The following is a 17,333-nucleotide window of genomic DNA, read 5'->3' as shown; positions in this document are numbered from 1 at the left end:
AAGAAACGTAAATGTTGCTCGACGGTTTACGGCTTAACAAATAATTTGTAAAGCTTTACAATTTTTATCGTCTAGTTGAACAGAGAAGTACAGAACAGTTGAAAATAGTACGATCGTTTTCATGTGAAAAGGAGTTGGTGATTTAAACGCTGATTTGACTAGCCCCCTGACGTCAGAACTTGTAGCACGGACTGCTACCAATCCCGTCTCAAAACCCTATTTGATTTCGTTCGGTGGAAGAAAGAGTCGTGTTTAGGTCTCGTGTGCCGCAAAATCTGTGTGACGGTTAATAAGAAAATACTCGTTCCCTTGGTTTGAAATCCTAGGAGAAGATGACGTCCACAGGAACCTTCCAAGGATTCGGCGACGACAAGAGGAAATCGAGCAAGTAGGTGACACGCTCGCATTTATTCTTTATCTGTGGCAGAAATATCGTAAGGGTGTTGTACGATCCCTTTGTGCCAATGGTGCGTCCTTTATTTATTTCGACCATTTCAACGGGAAAAGAAACGAAAAAAGAATCATTTACAAATGAAAATCCATTGGCCACGAATAGTTATCGCTGTGTTCATTGTTAACATTATCGATCTCTTAAAGATAACAATTTTATATTATTCGAATCGTTTTGCCTTTTTGCAACCGACACGTTCGAAAGAATTGTTATCGCATAAAATAAAGACAGCACGGCTAAACATTTATTTCTGTTAATAGCAACAGAAAGAAACGAATGGCGTCCTATTGGTTGCTGACTTTTTTGTTATTCACGGTGCGTCAGTTTGAACCGGTCATAACCGGACAATCCGTGATCCTTTTTTGCCTTGGTAATGTTTTGGCAAGTTGTAATATTAACAATGGACATTCATTCGAATCATTCATTTGTGCTTTAACTTTAATTGATATTTCGCGTGTGTTTCGGATACATTGGGCTTTAATAAAATGTGCATTATAGTATGTTGTCATTAGGATAACCGGAAATGAATTCGTAGCACCGAGTCCACCCTTGACAGGTGTCTTCGTCCTTAGATATACTATTTACTAATTTCTGAACGTATCATTGTCATTGAGATACGAATTTATATAGTTTCTCTGTAATAGTTTAGTGAATCTTCTTCTTGATCTTTGAAAAAAAAAATGATCTTAAAAATACAATTTATTTATCCTCGCGACATTACGTTCTTTCGTGCATGCTTTTCTTTTTACAAATAAAAGCAGATAATATTCTATTCAATATTTATATATGTATATTTGTTGCATCTGGCGACTGTAGTGTCGGTAATGTCTTAACTACACCGTAGTCATAAGTGCGAAGGAATGGCAACAGATTGCGTTCCCTGTACCACCGCTACTGCAGATTGTCAAAAGTCAATTGCACTCGAAGATGATCGTCTTCGAGTATACTTGCGCACGACCTGTCTTTGTCTAACGACAATAATAAGCTAACGGATTATTTTACGAATTCCAAAAAGAATCTTTTAACGCGACAAATGGATCGATCGATTACGCTAATCCGCTCGTTCAGTCTTTCCCACATTTTCCAACGTACAGTACTGAAAAATTCTGCGTCTCTGCACTGCGGTTCGCGGGTAACCTTAAGCCGTGGAATGCAGTCTCAACTTTATGCAATGTATACAACATGTAAACATCGTAATTAAGAAAGCGGGTCGTTTACATAACCCTTTTCTACTTTGTAAGGTCTTGGCGAGTGAGTTTACCTCTGCGAGTGTCGCGTTACAAGTCTGTCGTTTTCGTGGAAAAAACTCGCGGTTTACCGCGTAACATTGCAGTGCATGTTTCTAATAAACGGACCGGTTCACTTTCTTGGCATAACGAAAAATGACAACGAGAAAATCGGACGCGTCGTCGTCCGTTAAAACGACAGACGTATTTTCATAATATATTCGATCGCGATCCGTCACAATAGATGACGCGTTTGTCGCTTTCGTGTAAACGCCCAAGGCTCTGGCTCTCGCACACATTCAAATTACCGGACGTCCGGTAACCATGATAACTGAAAATGACAGGCGGCTAACCCCTTTCCCGCGTGCATCCTGCGGCTAGATGAATCATTTTTTTTCACGAATCTACTGTTCACGAACACAATCGTGCGTCGCACTTAAATATAGCAATATACTTAAATATAGCAACGTACAAAGCAATATATTCCTCGGAGTCTTGCCAGGTTGGCGGTTCAAAAAATTAATGATAAAACCTTTTACCCCAACGTGGCAGTGGGGATGAATTTCAGACACGGGTATCAGCGGATCTTTTTGCCATATTTCAAGGCATTACTGTAATGGATAAGGTTCCGAGAGACCGAGTCACGCTGCCCGAGGTTGAGTCACCCGACGTCGCCATAGTTCCTAGCGTGCCGCATAGAGGCGTATACATTTAGGTACCCGAAGCTTCGTAATTGCACAGCCATGCCATATGATGCTCTACCCACTCTTTATTCTCCCTCTTTCCGTTTCTCTCACGCACACCCTTTATTTCGCCCATTTTTCCATACCCCTCGCTGGGTTTTTTTTTGTTGTTCGAACGCCGCAACCGGGGAGACAATTCTGGGAATATCGTCGTGCTCGTAGGGCAACATTCATTTTGAATGTCCTTGTTCGCGTGCGTTGCCTGCCACACAATTGGGGCTGTCGTTCGTGCGGTGACGAATCGACGATTCGTATCATTCATTACCAGGGAATACGCAATTTTCCAAAAACAGAAATTTTGTCGGTTATTGGAGAGAATGGACCCGAGTTATCAACCCAAGTTATTCTTGGGTGATGCGATCGTGGGATTTATGCATAGTCTTATTTTTGTAATTTTTATATACATATGGGTTAATTTTCCCTGAAATGACCAGATGTGTTCATCGGACCCTCTTTGGTAGTAAAGCTTATGTAAAAGTGAAATGTGGAACACGATTTGATCTTTTTTTAATGCTCAGGGCGTTAAAAGAAATATCTGTAGTATATAGAAAATGTATGGAGCAAATTAACACTAAAACTATCAAAACATACAAAAGTGAAACGTCTTATAGAAGGGGGAAGTTGAATTGACTTAAACTTTGTACGATTTTTATTATAATATGTGCTTAACACTAGGTTTACGGAGCACTAAAAATGACTATTTTACATTACTTTACAAAAATAACATGATTGTATCTCTCAAAATTTATGGCCATCATTTTAATAATATATATCCAAAGAAAGATAATTCCTCATGGATGCATCTTTACAATCGCAATATTCGTAAATTAAAAATATTAGAATCCGTCATTTTGACGGGTCCCGTAAATCTAGTGTTACACAAAGAAGTCAATTCAGTAAATTCCTGTGAAAATGTTTTTATAGTTTCAATAATTATGAAATAGAAAACCGGTCATTTTGACCGTGGTAGGTTCAGTGTTAATGAATTAGCTTGGATATTGTGGACGTTTGAGGGTTAAGAAAAGAGGTTTTATGCTAAGGGGGGTTCACATCATACGGTGCATAAAAATGAAGTGGGATTGCAAAGTACGCCCACGTGTGTCTGACTACTTGTCGCGGCGTTCAGGCCCTATAAGGTAAAGAGACGCAAGGTATTTTCGCTAGGTGCAAAATCCGCGAGGAGTGCGGCACAAAGGATAAATATAACCGTCGCGGCGGCGGTCGCTGGCACGAAGAAGTAGCCAGATAGAATGGTCTCCGTGGACAGAACTATCGAAAAGGAGATTCTTCGCAAGAGACACGTGTCCTATCGCCGGCATAGAGTAACATTATTGCGTGTTATATCGACAAGAGTGTATCGTCAGGTTCGGCAATCGTAAGACATATTTCTCCACGACTGGTGTCCCGTTGCGTCGGGCGGCTGGCCGTTCGCGCAGACTCCGAGAAAACCGGCCTAAGGCCCCGTGCACACGAGGATCGTTCTCTCCCTACGCAAAGTCTGGCCGGACGCGAGAGACGCAGTCGATTCGAACCGTCAGTGGATTTCGCGATTGTACGGAACGCGGCACGCTTCCCCTATCTCTATCGTGTTCCTCCAGTTTTTCGAGGTGGCGCCTCCTCCTCGTGTGGCGCGCGTTCGAGGTTTTCACTTCGCGATTCTGTCGCCGTTTCGTTTCAACGTGTTTCCGTGGTTCTCGGGTGCGAGGGGGATAGATAGGGGAGCGAGACGTGTGACCCAGCCTGGACTGACCCACGTCGGAGAGCCTGTTCGAACGCGCATAAACCGGCACACGAGTTGTCGTCGTCGTTGTCTCCGTTGTCGTCGCGACGTTCGAAACACGCGTGCTTCAGTGTAGCGAGAGATCGTTCGGACGAAGGAAAATCATGTGGGCTGGACAGGACGATACCCAACGATTCAAAACCAGGTTGGTGAAGCGAACAGAATTTTTTCCAGAGAATTTACGCTGGTTTCGTTTGTCCTTCGATCGAGCTCCCTAGTGGGCGGCGGGTGGGGGATATATATATATATATATATGTATCTGTCGCTCGTCGTTCTTTTCCTGTCATTTTGACAGACACGTTATAACCTCGAAACGCCTTTCTCCTCGGGAATGCACGATCGGGAGACAAGTTCGACGACCCGCTCGCTATCGATAGATCGGAATCGCGAGTCCGTAAATGCGATTAAACTAATTACGGTTCGCGGAATCGATGCGCAAGTATGCGGGGAGCCGCGCGTGTCCCCCGCCTGTTGCTTGCGCGCTCTCTGTTTTACCGACCGAGGCCGCGGTCTCCTTTTAGAATTTCTTCGTTTATTTTCACGGTCCTGTTTCCATGTGACCGTGCATAGATTCTTTGGACCGTTCAGCACGCGGCCTCGCCGAGCTTTTCGAGCCGGGGAAACCTCGCGTGGAAACGATCCCGACAGCCTCTACGAAATACGATCGACCAAAAGCTGTACCTGTCGGTAACCGCCGAGATCGACGACTGTTCCATCGGGAACGGGAAGGGGAACGGGAACGCAACAAAGTATACGTAGATCCCGAAGCGACAAATTTCGTGATTAATCGCTGGTAATTAACGGTCCCAAGGAGAACGGGAATCGATGGGGGACCAATCCAGTCCAGTTTCTATTTTTACGATCGCTGGGCGAAACAAGAACACGTGAACCGTTTCGAGACGGCCACGGAACCTGTACAAAGGTTAATGCCAGTGTAACGAGACCAACCAGTTGCCGAGCCATAGCCTCGTGCTTCTTTTCCGTCGTGTTTCGTTTATTGGTCCGAGTCACGCTATACTCCCCACGGAATTTCTGTTACGCCGTTCCTGTTTCGTTACAACATTTTCATAGAAGGGCGTATAGGTATTATACGCCGGACAAAGATCTTTTCGGTGAATCGAGAAAAGTAGACGTTACATTGAAAATGTAACATCCGCAATCTATCCGTTAACAATTCCGCGTTAGTCTTATCAGTGGATTCGGACTCGAACCGTGAAATCGGTGAGTCATTCAACAGTACATGATGAGATAAGCGGCAAAGGGTGCCGATTCGGGAACGGTTTTACACAAAAGATAGTCTATTTCGAGAAACTAGTTATCGCGCGAAACGATGAATCAGTTTTATCGAAACGGAGGCCGCGCGCGGCATACTTCAATCGCGTTTGCACGCGGCTGTCAAGTGCCGCTAGCAAATAATCGATATTAAATCGAGATACATTATAGGCGTCCGTCGGATGCATGCGCCGGAGACTGGTTTCCGGTTTCTCCCCGGGAGCTTTTCTTCGATTGTATTATTACAATCGGCGTTTTCGTTACACAAAGCGCGGCCTCGCCGCGGCGAGAGCCCGACTGTGACACGGTTCACTTTGTCGTGTGGGTAGAACTCGTTTTTAAACAGGACCCCGGTGTACACCGAGCGCATTCGAGCGGCCAGGTTTAACTAAATATTCCTGCTACTTTCGAGAACAGACTGGGGACGATTTCCCTTCGAGAGGGATCAGTATTTTGCGTTTCATGGAATGCGAGGGATAATCGTTTCACTGTATACTGTAGATTGTCAAGAAAATTGAAGCCTGAACTCTCTCGCGCAGTATGGCACAGGGCCTCGTTTATGGGGTCCATCAAGTGCTTGTCTTCTCTTCCTGCATCCCACGGTGACATAAGCCAGACGGCATTCACGCGCGATACGATTAAGCTCGATACAAGACCAACCGACGAACAGTTTAACAAAAAGTTAAGGGCTCGGTCTTCGTAGATTCGCGATAAGGTAGAGTGACCAGGTTACCGAGAAAATTAGGCGAAAAAAGGTTCTACGTGCCTCAACTTTTCGTCCTTACATTAGGGGTATCCATAAGTAATCAATTATTTGCAAAGAATTTGTTTTGCCTTCAGTTCTGTACCGATCGTTGCAGCCTCGAAGCAGCCTCTGTTCAAAATATTCTGAAAAGTATAATTTTTTGACAACCCTGTAATGAAATGGCGGCGTCCGTACCTTCCGAGGATCGTATTCGTCATTGCATACTTTTTCATTTTCATGCGGGATTTAATGCGACGGTAACAACGAAGAAAATTTGCGATGTCTATGGAGATGTATTGAAGGTCAACAAGTGTCAACGTTGGTTCAGAAGGTTTGCTGCTGGTGATTATGATCCCTCTGACAGGCCTCGAAGTGGACGACCACTTGAATTTGATAATGACACCCTAAAGTCTCTAGTGGAAGCTGATCCAAAATTAAGTATACAAGAATTATCAGGAACCCTTGGGTCCACATGGTCAACTGTACAAAGGCACCCACACGAAATGGGAAAAGCATATAGGCAAGGAATATGTGTACCGCATCAATTATCTAAGACCAACAAGAATATTCACCCGATATTGCTCCCTCTGACTATCATCTTTACAGATCTCTGGAGCATTATTTAAGAAATAAAACATTCACTTCTGTAGAAGATGTAATGAGGCACCTTGAGTCATATTTTGCTTGACGAACCCTGGATTTCTATAAGAGGGGGATTGAAAATTTACAGGAAAGATGGCAAACTGTCCTTGACAATGATGGAGATTATATAATAAATTAAGAAATAAAAACTTGAACTTACTACAAAGTTTGTTTTAGATTTCAAAATAATTGATTACTTATAGGTCCCCCTATGTAAGGCGTTAGAAGTAGACTAAAAATTGACGATGTGCATGCCGTGGAATCCATTTTTATGCCACTGGATGAGTTTTCTGGATGAGATCGAGAGCAGCGCGCGCTAGAAAATATCTCCAGCTACAAATTGAGCTATATTTTGTCTCGATTCTCTGCGAAATAAAGCCAAAAACTTGAATAATATAGAGCAAAAAATGTGACAAGTTTAGTCACAGACTAAAGACCCGTCGGATCAAGACCAAGACGAATTTTAAGTCTGTGTCTGAAGGCTGTGAATGGAAATTATTAATTAAAAAGTCACGTGACCATCCCGGGTCCTTAAACCACGGTCTTGGATCGGAAATCGGTTCCCACAGCATCGGCCCTAATTCATTGGTTTCCGTCGACAGAACGGAGATCGGTTCGTGGCGCAACGAATCGTGTCGGATCGTATTGGATCGAATCGAATCGAGCAAAATCGAACGCCGGTGTCTCGCCATCCGTGAACGCGAAAACCGTCTTATTTGCCGTGAGCTAACTACATACAAGATCGAAAAACACACCGAAGCGACGCGACGTCGACGTTAGCTGGTTGTTAAGTCCGTTAACGACGGGGTCACCGTGTTTAGCCGCGTGCTGGACGATCCCGAACAAGCCCGGACGGTTTTACCCGCGTATCGGGCATCGACCCTTTACCGCGCCGGCAATTTTTTTCGATGCGAACTACGCTTTCCCCCCCGGAATTCTCGTCCTACTCTAATTGCCGTCAATCTGCGGATCAGGGGAAGGGAGAAGAGGGCCACTAGAACCGCCTGAAAGCCACTCGAGATAATAAAGTCGAGTAGCAGTGTCTCGTTTCGTCTCGTCTCCGCTTTGGTCGCGTGGGCGGTTCGCGCGCCGACGAATTTCCTCGTCTTCTGTCGCGTCTGATTCGTTGTCTTATCGGATCGTGTTAATCGGCCTGCTAAAGGACCCAAAGGGAGCCGCATCAGATCCTCTAGATCAGGGATGGGCATTTTTGTCTCAATTGAGACGAGACCGTCCCCACCATAGCGCCCACTGTCCCCTTCCAGTAAGCGCCGCACAGTGGTCCAAATCGAGAAATTCAGTGACTTTTTGTTATAACTTTTGTACCATAAGAGTTATCGGGATGAAATTTGCACTAAAATTCATTTAAAAAATAGTCAATTTGAACTAAAGAAAAATTAATATTTTTTAAATTTGTTAAACAATAATTTCTTATTAATTTTCATTGATATTTTTCACTAAAAAAGAAATTGTTTAAATACAATCTTCCAAACCATTTTTTCTGTCTTTGTTTCACACATGCAATGTTTAATGAATTGGGAAAAATGTAAATTTGAGGGGTCGGGTAAAAACGTCACATAACTGTGTCAAAAGATATTTTTTATAATAATTGATAATATTTGTAATATTGTATATAATATAAAATAATTTAGTAACATTTTTGTAAATCTTTTGTGATAAAAATGTGATAACAATGATGGTTTTATAATATAATAATAATAATAACATGAAATATGAAAAAATAATATTTGTTTATACTTTGTCAGTCTTCATTCTCAAATGGTTTTGTCTAGCATTATTTTTTATAGTCCATCCATTTCAAAGCCTGCCTTTTCTATTATTTAATTATTAATAATTCAGCTTCTGGTTCTAAATTTTGTATTCTTTTCTTACATGATTTCACTCGCATTGCTGACATGTGCGGGTCCAATGTCAATAAAAGTCTATAAAATACATCTTCATTTGTTAATATTCTGTCTGATTTTCTTGTATGTTTGTATCTAAATTGTTTAAAGTCTTTGTGACGTGTTTCTTGAGCCTCCTCCGATAATTGTCCGATTGGTAATAACGCGTGTTTTATTACATCTGCACCATGCATTAATAACTTATGGACTGAAGCAGGCATGGGATACCAATCATAATCGTAACATTGTCAGTTTTAAACTGCTATAATTTGCAAAGGCGGAAGAGTGCGGAAATAATTTTTATACCATCATATAGAGGAAGGTGTACTGAAAATAGTCCAATTTGTTAGAAACTGGGACTTCCTGGGACTTTAAAGATATCTCTTACCGAATATAAAAAATTTTTTTAATTTTCTCCATTTAGTCCAGCATTAACTTTTAATACATTGTGCAGACTAATTAATAATGTAAGACACGATTTCTTATCGCAAAAATCTGCTCTTTAATTTAAAAAAAAAAAAGCGCGAGAAAATATTAAATAGGAACGTCAGGGCATCGCATCAAAGTGAAGCAATTTTTCTCGTGAAAAATACTCTTCTTAAAATGTCCAACTTTCAATATTTATTACAACTATAATATTTAATAAATTGTACTAATTTCTCCATTTCCGAGGTCTATGGACATTTGGGAAGCAATGTTCATTGATCAGGTATCGATGCATGAAAGTTCATTTTCGGGCCAAAAGTCACTGAATTTCTCGATTTGGACCACTGTGCGCCGTTACCACGGGGCAACAAAGACGCGTGCGATGCATAAAAGAGAGATTGGTGGGAGAGGCAGGCGTTGGAGGGGCCCCTACCGTGCCCATCACTGCTCTAGACTATCTGAATCAGCACACGGTGGAGTATTTGCCCCGAAAAGTTGGCCAAAATACGATTTTTCAAATCTTGCAAGGCGAAAAATTTTGGTTGTCTGAGCTATTGGAATGTACAGGGTGTCTCGGAAATGGTGGGCTGAACTTTGGGAATAGATTCCTAACGCTTATAGAAGAAAAAGAGTTACATTAACATAAGTCCGGAAAAGATTAGTTTCCTAGTTATCAGAGTTTTTCTGTCACAATTCTCGTCACAATAACTTTTTTGTCGTCTCTAAGCATTAGGAATCTATCCCTAAAGTTTTGCCCACGATTTACGAAACACCCTGTATCTGTATTTATGAAACACCTGTATAGGTATGTCAACAACACTGGTCTTGTCGTCTATTGTCCAGGAGACATAATGCCCGAGTCTTCACGGGGTATACTCCGCGGTAGTGGGGATAATTCAGCGACGTTTATCATCGAGGCCTTGGCGACATATATAGAGAAATCACTGTACTCTCGAGAATCAAATCCGTCAGTGTTTTATTTTGCACGAAAGGAATAGCACTCTCCGCTAGTACTCTCAAAAAGCTATCGGAGAGTGCTATTCCTTTGCATAATAAAACACTGACGAATTTGACTCTCGAGAGTACATAGTTCGCGACAGTTATACTCTCAAATGGGCACGCACCCTAACGTGCCATCGTAAGCGACGAACATGCTCCATTTGTCCACGATGAATCAGTTCTTAATCGATGCGATTCCAAGAACCCACTTGCTGTCTCAGAGCAAACAGTTACAAAATTGTTCTCAGATGGACAAAACGTGTGATAATACTGTATCAAGATCAATCATCGAGAGGAACACTCAAACGAGAACACGATACCTTATCGGTAATCGAGTTTACGAGGGTGTCGCCTCTCAAATCTTTCGAGATGAATCATTTTACGGACGACCGAGCGCGAAGCGTATTCGCGTGCAAGTATCGCGAAGGTCACGAATGGAATTCGTTTATGGCAGGGTTTCCTAAACTTTTTGTTCAACGGAACACTTTGCAAACCCGGAAATTTTAACGGAACACTTAGCTTATTTTTTAGGTTGAGTAATTCCTACTAGCAAAAATTAAAAAAAGAATGTTATTAAAACGCGTCATTTATTTAGTAAATAACCGGGTATATATCCGGGAGACTTAAATAAAAAATATTTCATTCATACACTAGAAACAAATTCATTTTATCGTTCCTCAGTAATATTCCTTGTTTATAGCAATAAAGTTAATCGAACGATGATCCGAATCCGATAATTCATGGCAAACGAAAAATGTCCAATTTTGTGGTTTCAATTTATATTTTCCATAGTGGAATTCGTGAACCACAAGATACGCGGTTACATATTAGTTTTACATATTTCTTTTGAAACCTCTTTGTTATCACTTTAACCGGTTAAGCGCGTTCGACGTGTATACACGTCAATCCGAAGCTCTATTGCGGTGCGGTTAACGTTAATGAATTGTTAATTTCTCATCGAATAAAAATGTAACTCTTTTTCATTTAGCATCATAGCATTTTTGGATTAATAAAAGAAACCATATATGTACATGTTTGCAGTCATAGATATATTATTTATTTATAAAAAAACGTAAAATTATATAGTTTAACAAAAATTGAACTGCGAAATTCCCATAAAGCCAAACGTTTTTTAAGTAGGTAACATCAATATTAACAAAAATTTCTTCTAAATTTCGAAATTAATACTTAGTATAATTGCCATTTTTTCGAATAACGTCGAAAATTCGATTAGGCATTGATGCAATCAAAGCACGAAGAGTTTCTACTTCGATCGATGTCCACGCTTCGTTCACTGCAGTCCATAACTCAGAAACAGAGTTGTACTGTTTATACAATTGCCATATACTTTTTTTGCAAGTATTCCCCAAAGGTTCTCAATTGGGTTTAAATCTGGTGAACATGTCAAAACCCCGATATTTCTGCTGTCTAACCACTCCTTTGTTTCTCTTGATACATGAACTGAGGCGTTATCCTGTTGAAAAATGAAATTGTCAGTCTCAATTTCTTCAGTGAATGGTATCAAGACTATCTCCAACAGCTCCGTGTATTGTGACGAATTCATTTTGTGGTTAATTCGACAGATTAGGGTTTTTTTATTGGCTCTGAATGCAGCCCAAATCATTAATGAGCCTGCACCGAAGTTACGACTCATTGCTACGTTAGGATCTTTTCTTAAATCGTGCCAGTAGTACTTGTGACGATCTGGCCCATCTAAGTTAAATTTGTTCTCATCGGAGAAAATTATATTGTTCCATTCTTCTGTCCAGGACATATGTCTTTGTGCAAATTCGAGACGAGCTTGTTGTGCCGTTCTTTGAGTGCTGGTTTCTGGAGCATTTTTTTCCATTTAAAAACGCCCTGAACTTTTAAAAATTTGCTGCACACGCCTCGTTGTTATTGGTAGTTGTAGTTCAGTTCGAAGTTGTGCTGCACTTTTTGTTTTCCTTGCTGCCAGCCTCATCAATAATCAATATTGTCTTCTTGTCAGTTTTTTATTTCCACCTGTAGGGTGTCTCTTACCATATTCTTCGCCCAACTTTATGTAATTATCTATTAAAGTACGCGATCTATTAATTTTTTTCGCAATTGATCGATTAGAACACGCCATATGTTTATAAGCATCAATGGATGCCTTCTCTTCACTGGTCAACAACTTGCCTCGTGGCATTCTAATAAAAACAAATACAAATATAATATATATACAATTTTTATGAATTTAAAAATCAATTTTAGTATAAATACGCACATCTGAATTACAATTAATGTTTCTTTGCCGAGACTCTCGTGTTATCCACACAAAATCTAAACACAAACTAAGTGGCTTTATAGAAATTTCGCACTCCCGTTCCGCGGCCTTCGACGAAAATGTAAATAAATTAAAGACGTAAACATTTGTGAGAGAGTGGCGTATATATCTCTACTCAGCAGTCAGTATACAATGTTATAGATATTTGAAAAGTAACAAATTGCTCTATATTTTTTAAAAATACACCAAAATGTAGGTGGCTTTATAGAAATTTCGTGCAGTGTACAGTGACTCCCAAAAATATTCGGACACTAGCTATAACTAACTTTACGACTTGATAATTCCTTTGTTAATAAAGCAATCGTCCCGGGAATTGTTTCTAGCAATAAAAGATCTATTAATGTTGATAAACATAAATAATTTATTTCAAAAATATACATAAATTCCATAATAAAAATTAGTAAAAGAAATAATGTACCATTTTTGGCTCACAAAAATATTCGGACAATATTAATTTTTCAATTTAGATAATGTCATTTAGCATTATAAAATTTGTTTAATACTTCGTGGCATAACCATTTTGTTTAAGAACATGTCTTAACCTGTTTGGCATATTGTTTGTAATTTTTTTAAAATATTCAACAGTTATATTCGACCACTCATTGTCAGTTGCAAGTCTCTGCTGTAATTCAGCTATCGATGTAATTGGGGTTTTTCGAATTTTTCTATCCAATTCATCCCATAAATTCTCGATAGGATTAAGGTCCGGTGATTGGGGCGGCGAATGAAGAATTTTGGGGCAGCGGTATAATAAAGATTCTTGCACAATACGTGACTTGTGCTTGGGGTCGTTGCCTTGGTAAAACTTAAAAGTATTATTAAGCCCCATTTTTTCAGCACTTTGAATTAAATTATTTTTGTGTACATTTAAATAATGATTTTTGTCCATGATACCGTCAATAAACACTAGGTTACCGACTCCATATGACGAAATGCAACCCCAGACCATTACGCTGTCTCCGCCGTGTTTCACTGTACCTCTTGTATTTTCAAAATTAAACTCTTTATTCGCTTTCCGCCACACCATAGTTCTTCCGTCGGAATTGTACAGATTGAATTTGCTTTCATGAGCAAATATGACATCCTCCCACCATGTCTCATCCTTAGAAATTAGCTCTCTTGCAAAGGTTTTTCGTTTATTCCTATTCTTTTCGTTGATAAATGGTTTTTTTCTAGCTGCTCTTCCATTGTAACCAGCTTGCCTCAGCACTCTCCGAACTGTTTCGGCTGAAACATTTTTGGAGCTTTCTCCTAATAGCTCGCTAACTAGTTTTGGGGCACTTAAGCGCGGATTTTTGTTCACTTTCCGAATAATTTTGCTTTTCTCCCTCGTACATAAGAGACTTGGTCTTCCAGTTTGCGGAATAGAATCAATGCGATCCTCAGTATAAAATCGTCGACAGATATCTGCAGAGCAGTACTGTTACTTATACGAAGCATTGCACTAATATCGCGATAGGTTTTTCCTTTTTCTCGATGAAAAATTACAAGCTGTCGCACATCGAAACTCGTATTCTTTCCTTTGCGACCCATTTTGAACGAATTCACGTTTACTACTGACAGTAGTGAGGTGGCATGGACATCTAATGGTCCACGAGATTCTGTTTGTAAACAAACGTTTTCCCGTTCTTGGAATATCGCGTCCCCAGAAGGCGATTGCCAGAGAAATATAATACGTGTCCGAATATTTTTGTGAGCCACAAATGGTCCATGATTTCGTTTAATAATTTTTATTATGAAACGTATGTATATTTTTCAAATAAATTATATATGTTTATCATCCTTAATAAATGTTTTATTGCTAGAAACAATTTCCAGGGCGATTGCTTTATCAACAAACGAATTATTAAGTCATAAAGTTAGTTATACCTAGTGTCCGAATATTTATGGGAGTCACTGTATATGGGAATAATTGGAAAGGAACGATCGAGCCGCGTCGCGGCGAGCAGCAGCACAGGTGTTCGCACGGCTGAATGGAAACGATTTCCATTCATTTCCACCGTTTTTAATCCGTCGGTGTTCCTCGGTGGTCGCGTTCCCAGGGCGTGTCGCGTTTCATTCGATACATCGAAGCGTACCGTGCGACGTGACGCGCGAAACGCAACGCGCAGAGAGGTGTGCAGTGCAATGCAGTGCAGTGCAGTGCAGTGCAGTTGCAGTGCAGGCCGCGCGCGTGGTTGTCGTCGGTGTCCTGTTGCAGTGGGAACCGTCGCTTTTCTCTCGCGACTCGTTTCACCGTTCCTCTTTTACATTCTCGTGTTCCGTTCTCATTCGACCGGTTTCAAAAGTCTCCGGGTACTGTCCTCTGAAACCGTGAACACATTTGTCGATCTTCCTTTCTACCATTTAACAAACTGTTCTGACTGATTACACCGATTTCTCGATACATGTCGCCAAGGCCTGGACGATAAACGTCGCGGAATTATCCCCACTATAGCGGGATATATCCCATGAAGCTCGAGAGGCCTCGGTAAACGTAACACGGCTCGGGTATGTATGTCTCCTGGACGATATATGTCGCTGGTAACACCCGTGTTCTTGACAATTATCGAGAATTCACTGTATCTAGACACTGCACTGTCCCATCTCTGAGGCGACATCGTAAAAGCGAGAAACTCGCGTGTTCCGAGGGGACGCGAAATGTTCCTTCGATCCCTTCGCAAAAGCAAACAATTACAGGGGGTTGTTGAAGACTGTGAGTTCTCCCTGAGAGAAATCTCGTTGCGATCGCGAACGGGGTGGATTCGCATGCGTGGACACACCGCATCGATGCCCGTGTTCCCATTGGCATTCGCGTCTTGGCCGTTGTTAGCGAATTCGTTCACGAGCAGGTACTTGGCAGCTCTAACAGCGTGTCGGATTGAATGCAATCACGGCTGATAAGCGGCTACAATGTCTACGCAAATAGACGGTGATTGGCATTGTTCACGACAATACGATTACGTTCATTTAGCTATGCCTTTCTCCCCGATTAAACGACGCGGCATTTCTCCTCGGACATCGCGTTCTCGAACCTTCTATTCCCTCGTAAACCCGAAAAACCTAGAACCTTCTTCTCTGCCTGCTGCTGGACGAATCTCTGGACCGGAGGCACGGGCAGCAGACTAATTAATTCGGCCTGCTTCCCGTTTCCGTTTCCGTTAGCGGTGCGAATCATCCGTAATCGCGAGATCTTCTAATCCCGTTGATCCGCAGGAAATCGGATCGGATCGGATCGGATCGAATCGAAGGTAATTAACGCGGCCGCTCCTCCGATGAAAACACGCCCATAGAAAGTCTCGCGAAAGAAAGCGCGCGCGACACTTTCCTCGACAGCGAAACCGTCCCATCGTCCGAACATCGTCTGCGAGCTGAATAGGCTCTGAGATGCTGCCAACTGACGTGTACAGGGTGTTTCGTTTATCTGAAAACGGAAATGTCTCGTGACGCACTGAAATTATGAAATATATGTGTTCACTAAAATTGTTCGGTATGAAGGGAACAATGGAATGGTTTATTTCTTTTCAGGACACGAATGGTGCTGGGGGAAATTTCAAAGTCAAATTAATTTTATTGAATGGAACCAGACATTTTTTTTTGTCATAACACGATAGCATTTTCCGAGACAAATTCAACGACACATCACATTGTGTTGTTTACTGTTACAAAACATTAGAAATTATCTTATAAATTAATTAGGCAATGGTAGTACATATCTGGATGCCGGCTATTAGTTGCACACTGTAAACAACGATCGACCTTCTTAAGTCTCCTTAAGTTTCTTAAGTTACCGAATTAAATAAACATAAAATTTATAGTTCATATCCTTAGCAATTTTATTCAGTATACGTAAATAAAGTTGCTCTGTTTATTAGTTAATTAAATAATTTAATCATTTTTTGCGCTTATCAATGATGAATTTAATTATTGGCTTTCGTTGAGAAAGATGCCGTCTATGACATTCATGTCATATGATAAACATACATCACCGCGCAGACAAACTAATTCGGCTAATTCCTGAACTGTTAAGAGCAGGGACCATAACTGTTATAACCAAAAAGAAAAAAGTCATGGAATAACAAGTATTTCATTGACTAAAATCGTATTGGTTACACATAAGGATTATGAGTAACCGAAAATTTTTTCTCTTGTTGGTAAATGTTATCGTTGAGAGAAATTCATTTCGACCACTTAAAACAGTTATCAATGAGAGAAACTGATTTTGATCGCTAATAACAGTTATCAATGAGAGAAACTTATTTCAATCACTCAGTTCTTTCTTCATCGATAACAGTTATCGAGGAGGGTCCATTTTTTTTTGGACACTAATAACTGTTATTTGTAACCAAAACGTATTAAAAAAATCAATCGATATCTTTTAATCATTTTGTTCTTACAATTTTTTTCTTTATATTTTGCGTAGATTATCTTAAATTTCAATAATAATCAACCTTTTGTTAATGATTTCTATCGTAGAAAATTTTAGAACTGTTATTTTTGGTCCCTGGATAAGAGGATGTTCTGGAATTAAGTAAACAGAATTCAACGAAATTATTATAGTCTCTAGTAATGCACTTTCTCAACTAAAATAAATGAGACTGTTAAAACTCTTAAAACAAATGACAAGACAGTCGATCTTTGTTTACAGTGTGCAGCTAATAGCCGGAAACCAGATATGTACTACCATTGCCTATTTAAGAAGTAACATTACATAATTTCTAATGTTTTATAACAGTAAACAACATAATGTGATGTGTCGCTGAATTCATCTCGGAAAATGCTATCGCGTTACGACAAAAAAAGTATACGGTTCCATTTAAAAAAAATTAATTTGACTTTGAAATTTCCCCCACCACCA

The 17,333-nt window shown here is 40.5% G+C and overlaps 2 protein-coding genes and 1 long non-coding RNA gene across 6 annotated transcripts in view; 2 read left to right on the top strand and 1 right to left on the bottom strand.

Moving 5' to 3' along the window:
- Nucleotides 1-17,333, bottom strand: part of Dora (zinc finger SWIM domain-containing dorado) — a 493,890-nt gene that overhangs the window by 298,728 nt on the left and 177,829 nt on the right. The gene's annotated exons all lie outside the window — the stretch shown is intronic.
- LOC143360136 (uncharacterized) overlaps nt 1-17,333 on the top strand; it is a 178,039-nt gene that overhangs the window by 36,827 nt on the left and 123,879 nt on the right. The window lies entirely within an intron of this gene.
- Jupiter (microtubule-associated protein Jupiter) overlaps nt 189-17,333 on the top strand; it is a 138,718-nt gene continuing 121,573 nt past the window's right edge. The window contains exon 1 of one of the 2 annotated variants that reach the window (XM_076798698.1): nt 189-388. In XM_076798698.1, coding sequence (XP_076654813.1) covers nt 333-388 — 56 coding nt within the window. In that variant the 5' untranslated portion in view covers nt 189-332. Of the gene's footprint in view, nt 389-3,779; nt 4,346-17,333 lie in introns of those variants that run through there. The other variant, XM_076798699.1, reaches the window with a different exon arrangement.

The sequence above is a fragment of the Halictus rubicundus genome, chromosome 13, assembly GCF_050948215.1.
Source record: "Halictus rubicundus isolate RS-2024b chromosome 13, iyHalRubi1_principal, whole genome shotgun sequence".
NCBI classification, from domain to species: domain Eukaryota; kingdom Metazoa; phylum Arthropoda; class Insecta; order Hymenoptera; family Halictidae; genus Halictus; species Halictus rubicundus.
The sequence above is the reverse complement of the archived record's forward strand: the minus strand, read 5'-3'. Positions and strand labels throughout refer to the sequence as shown.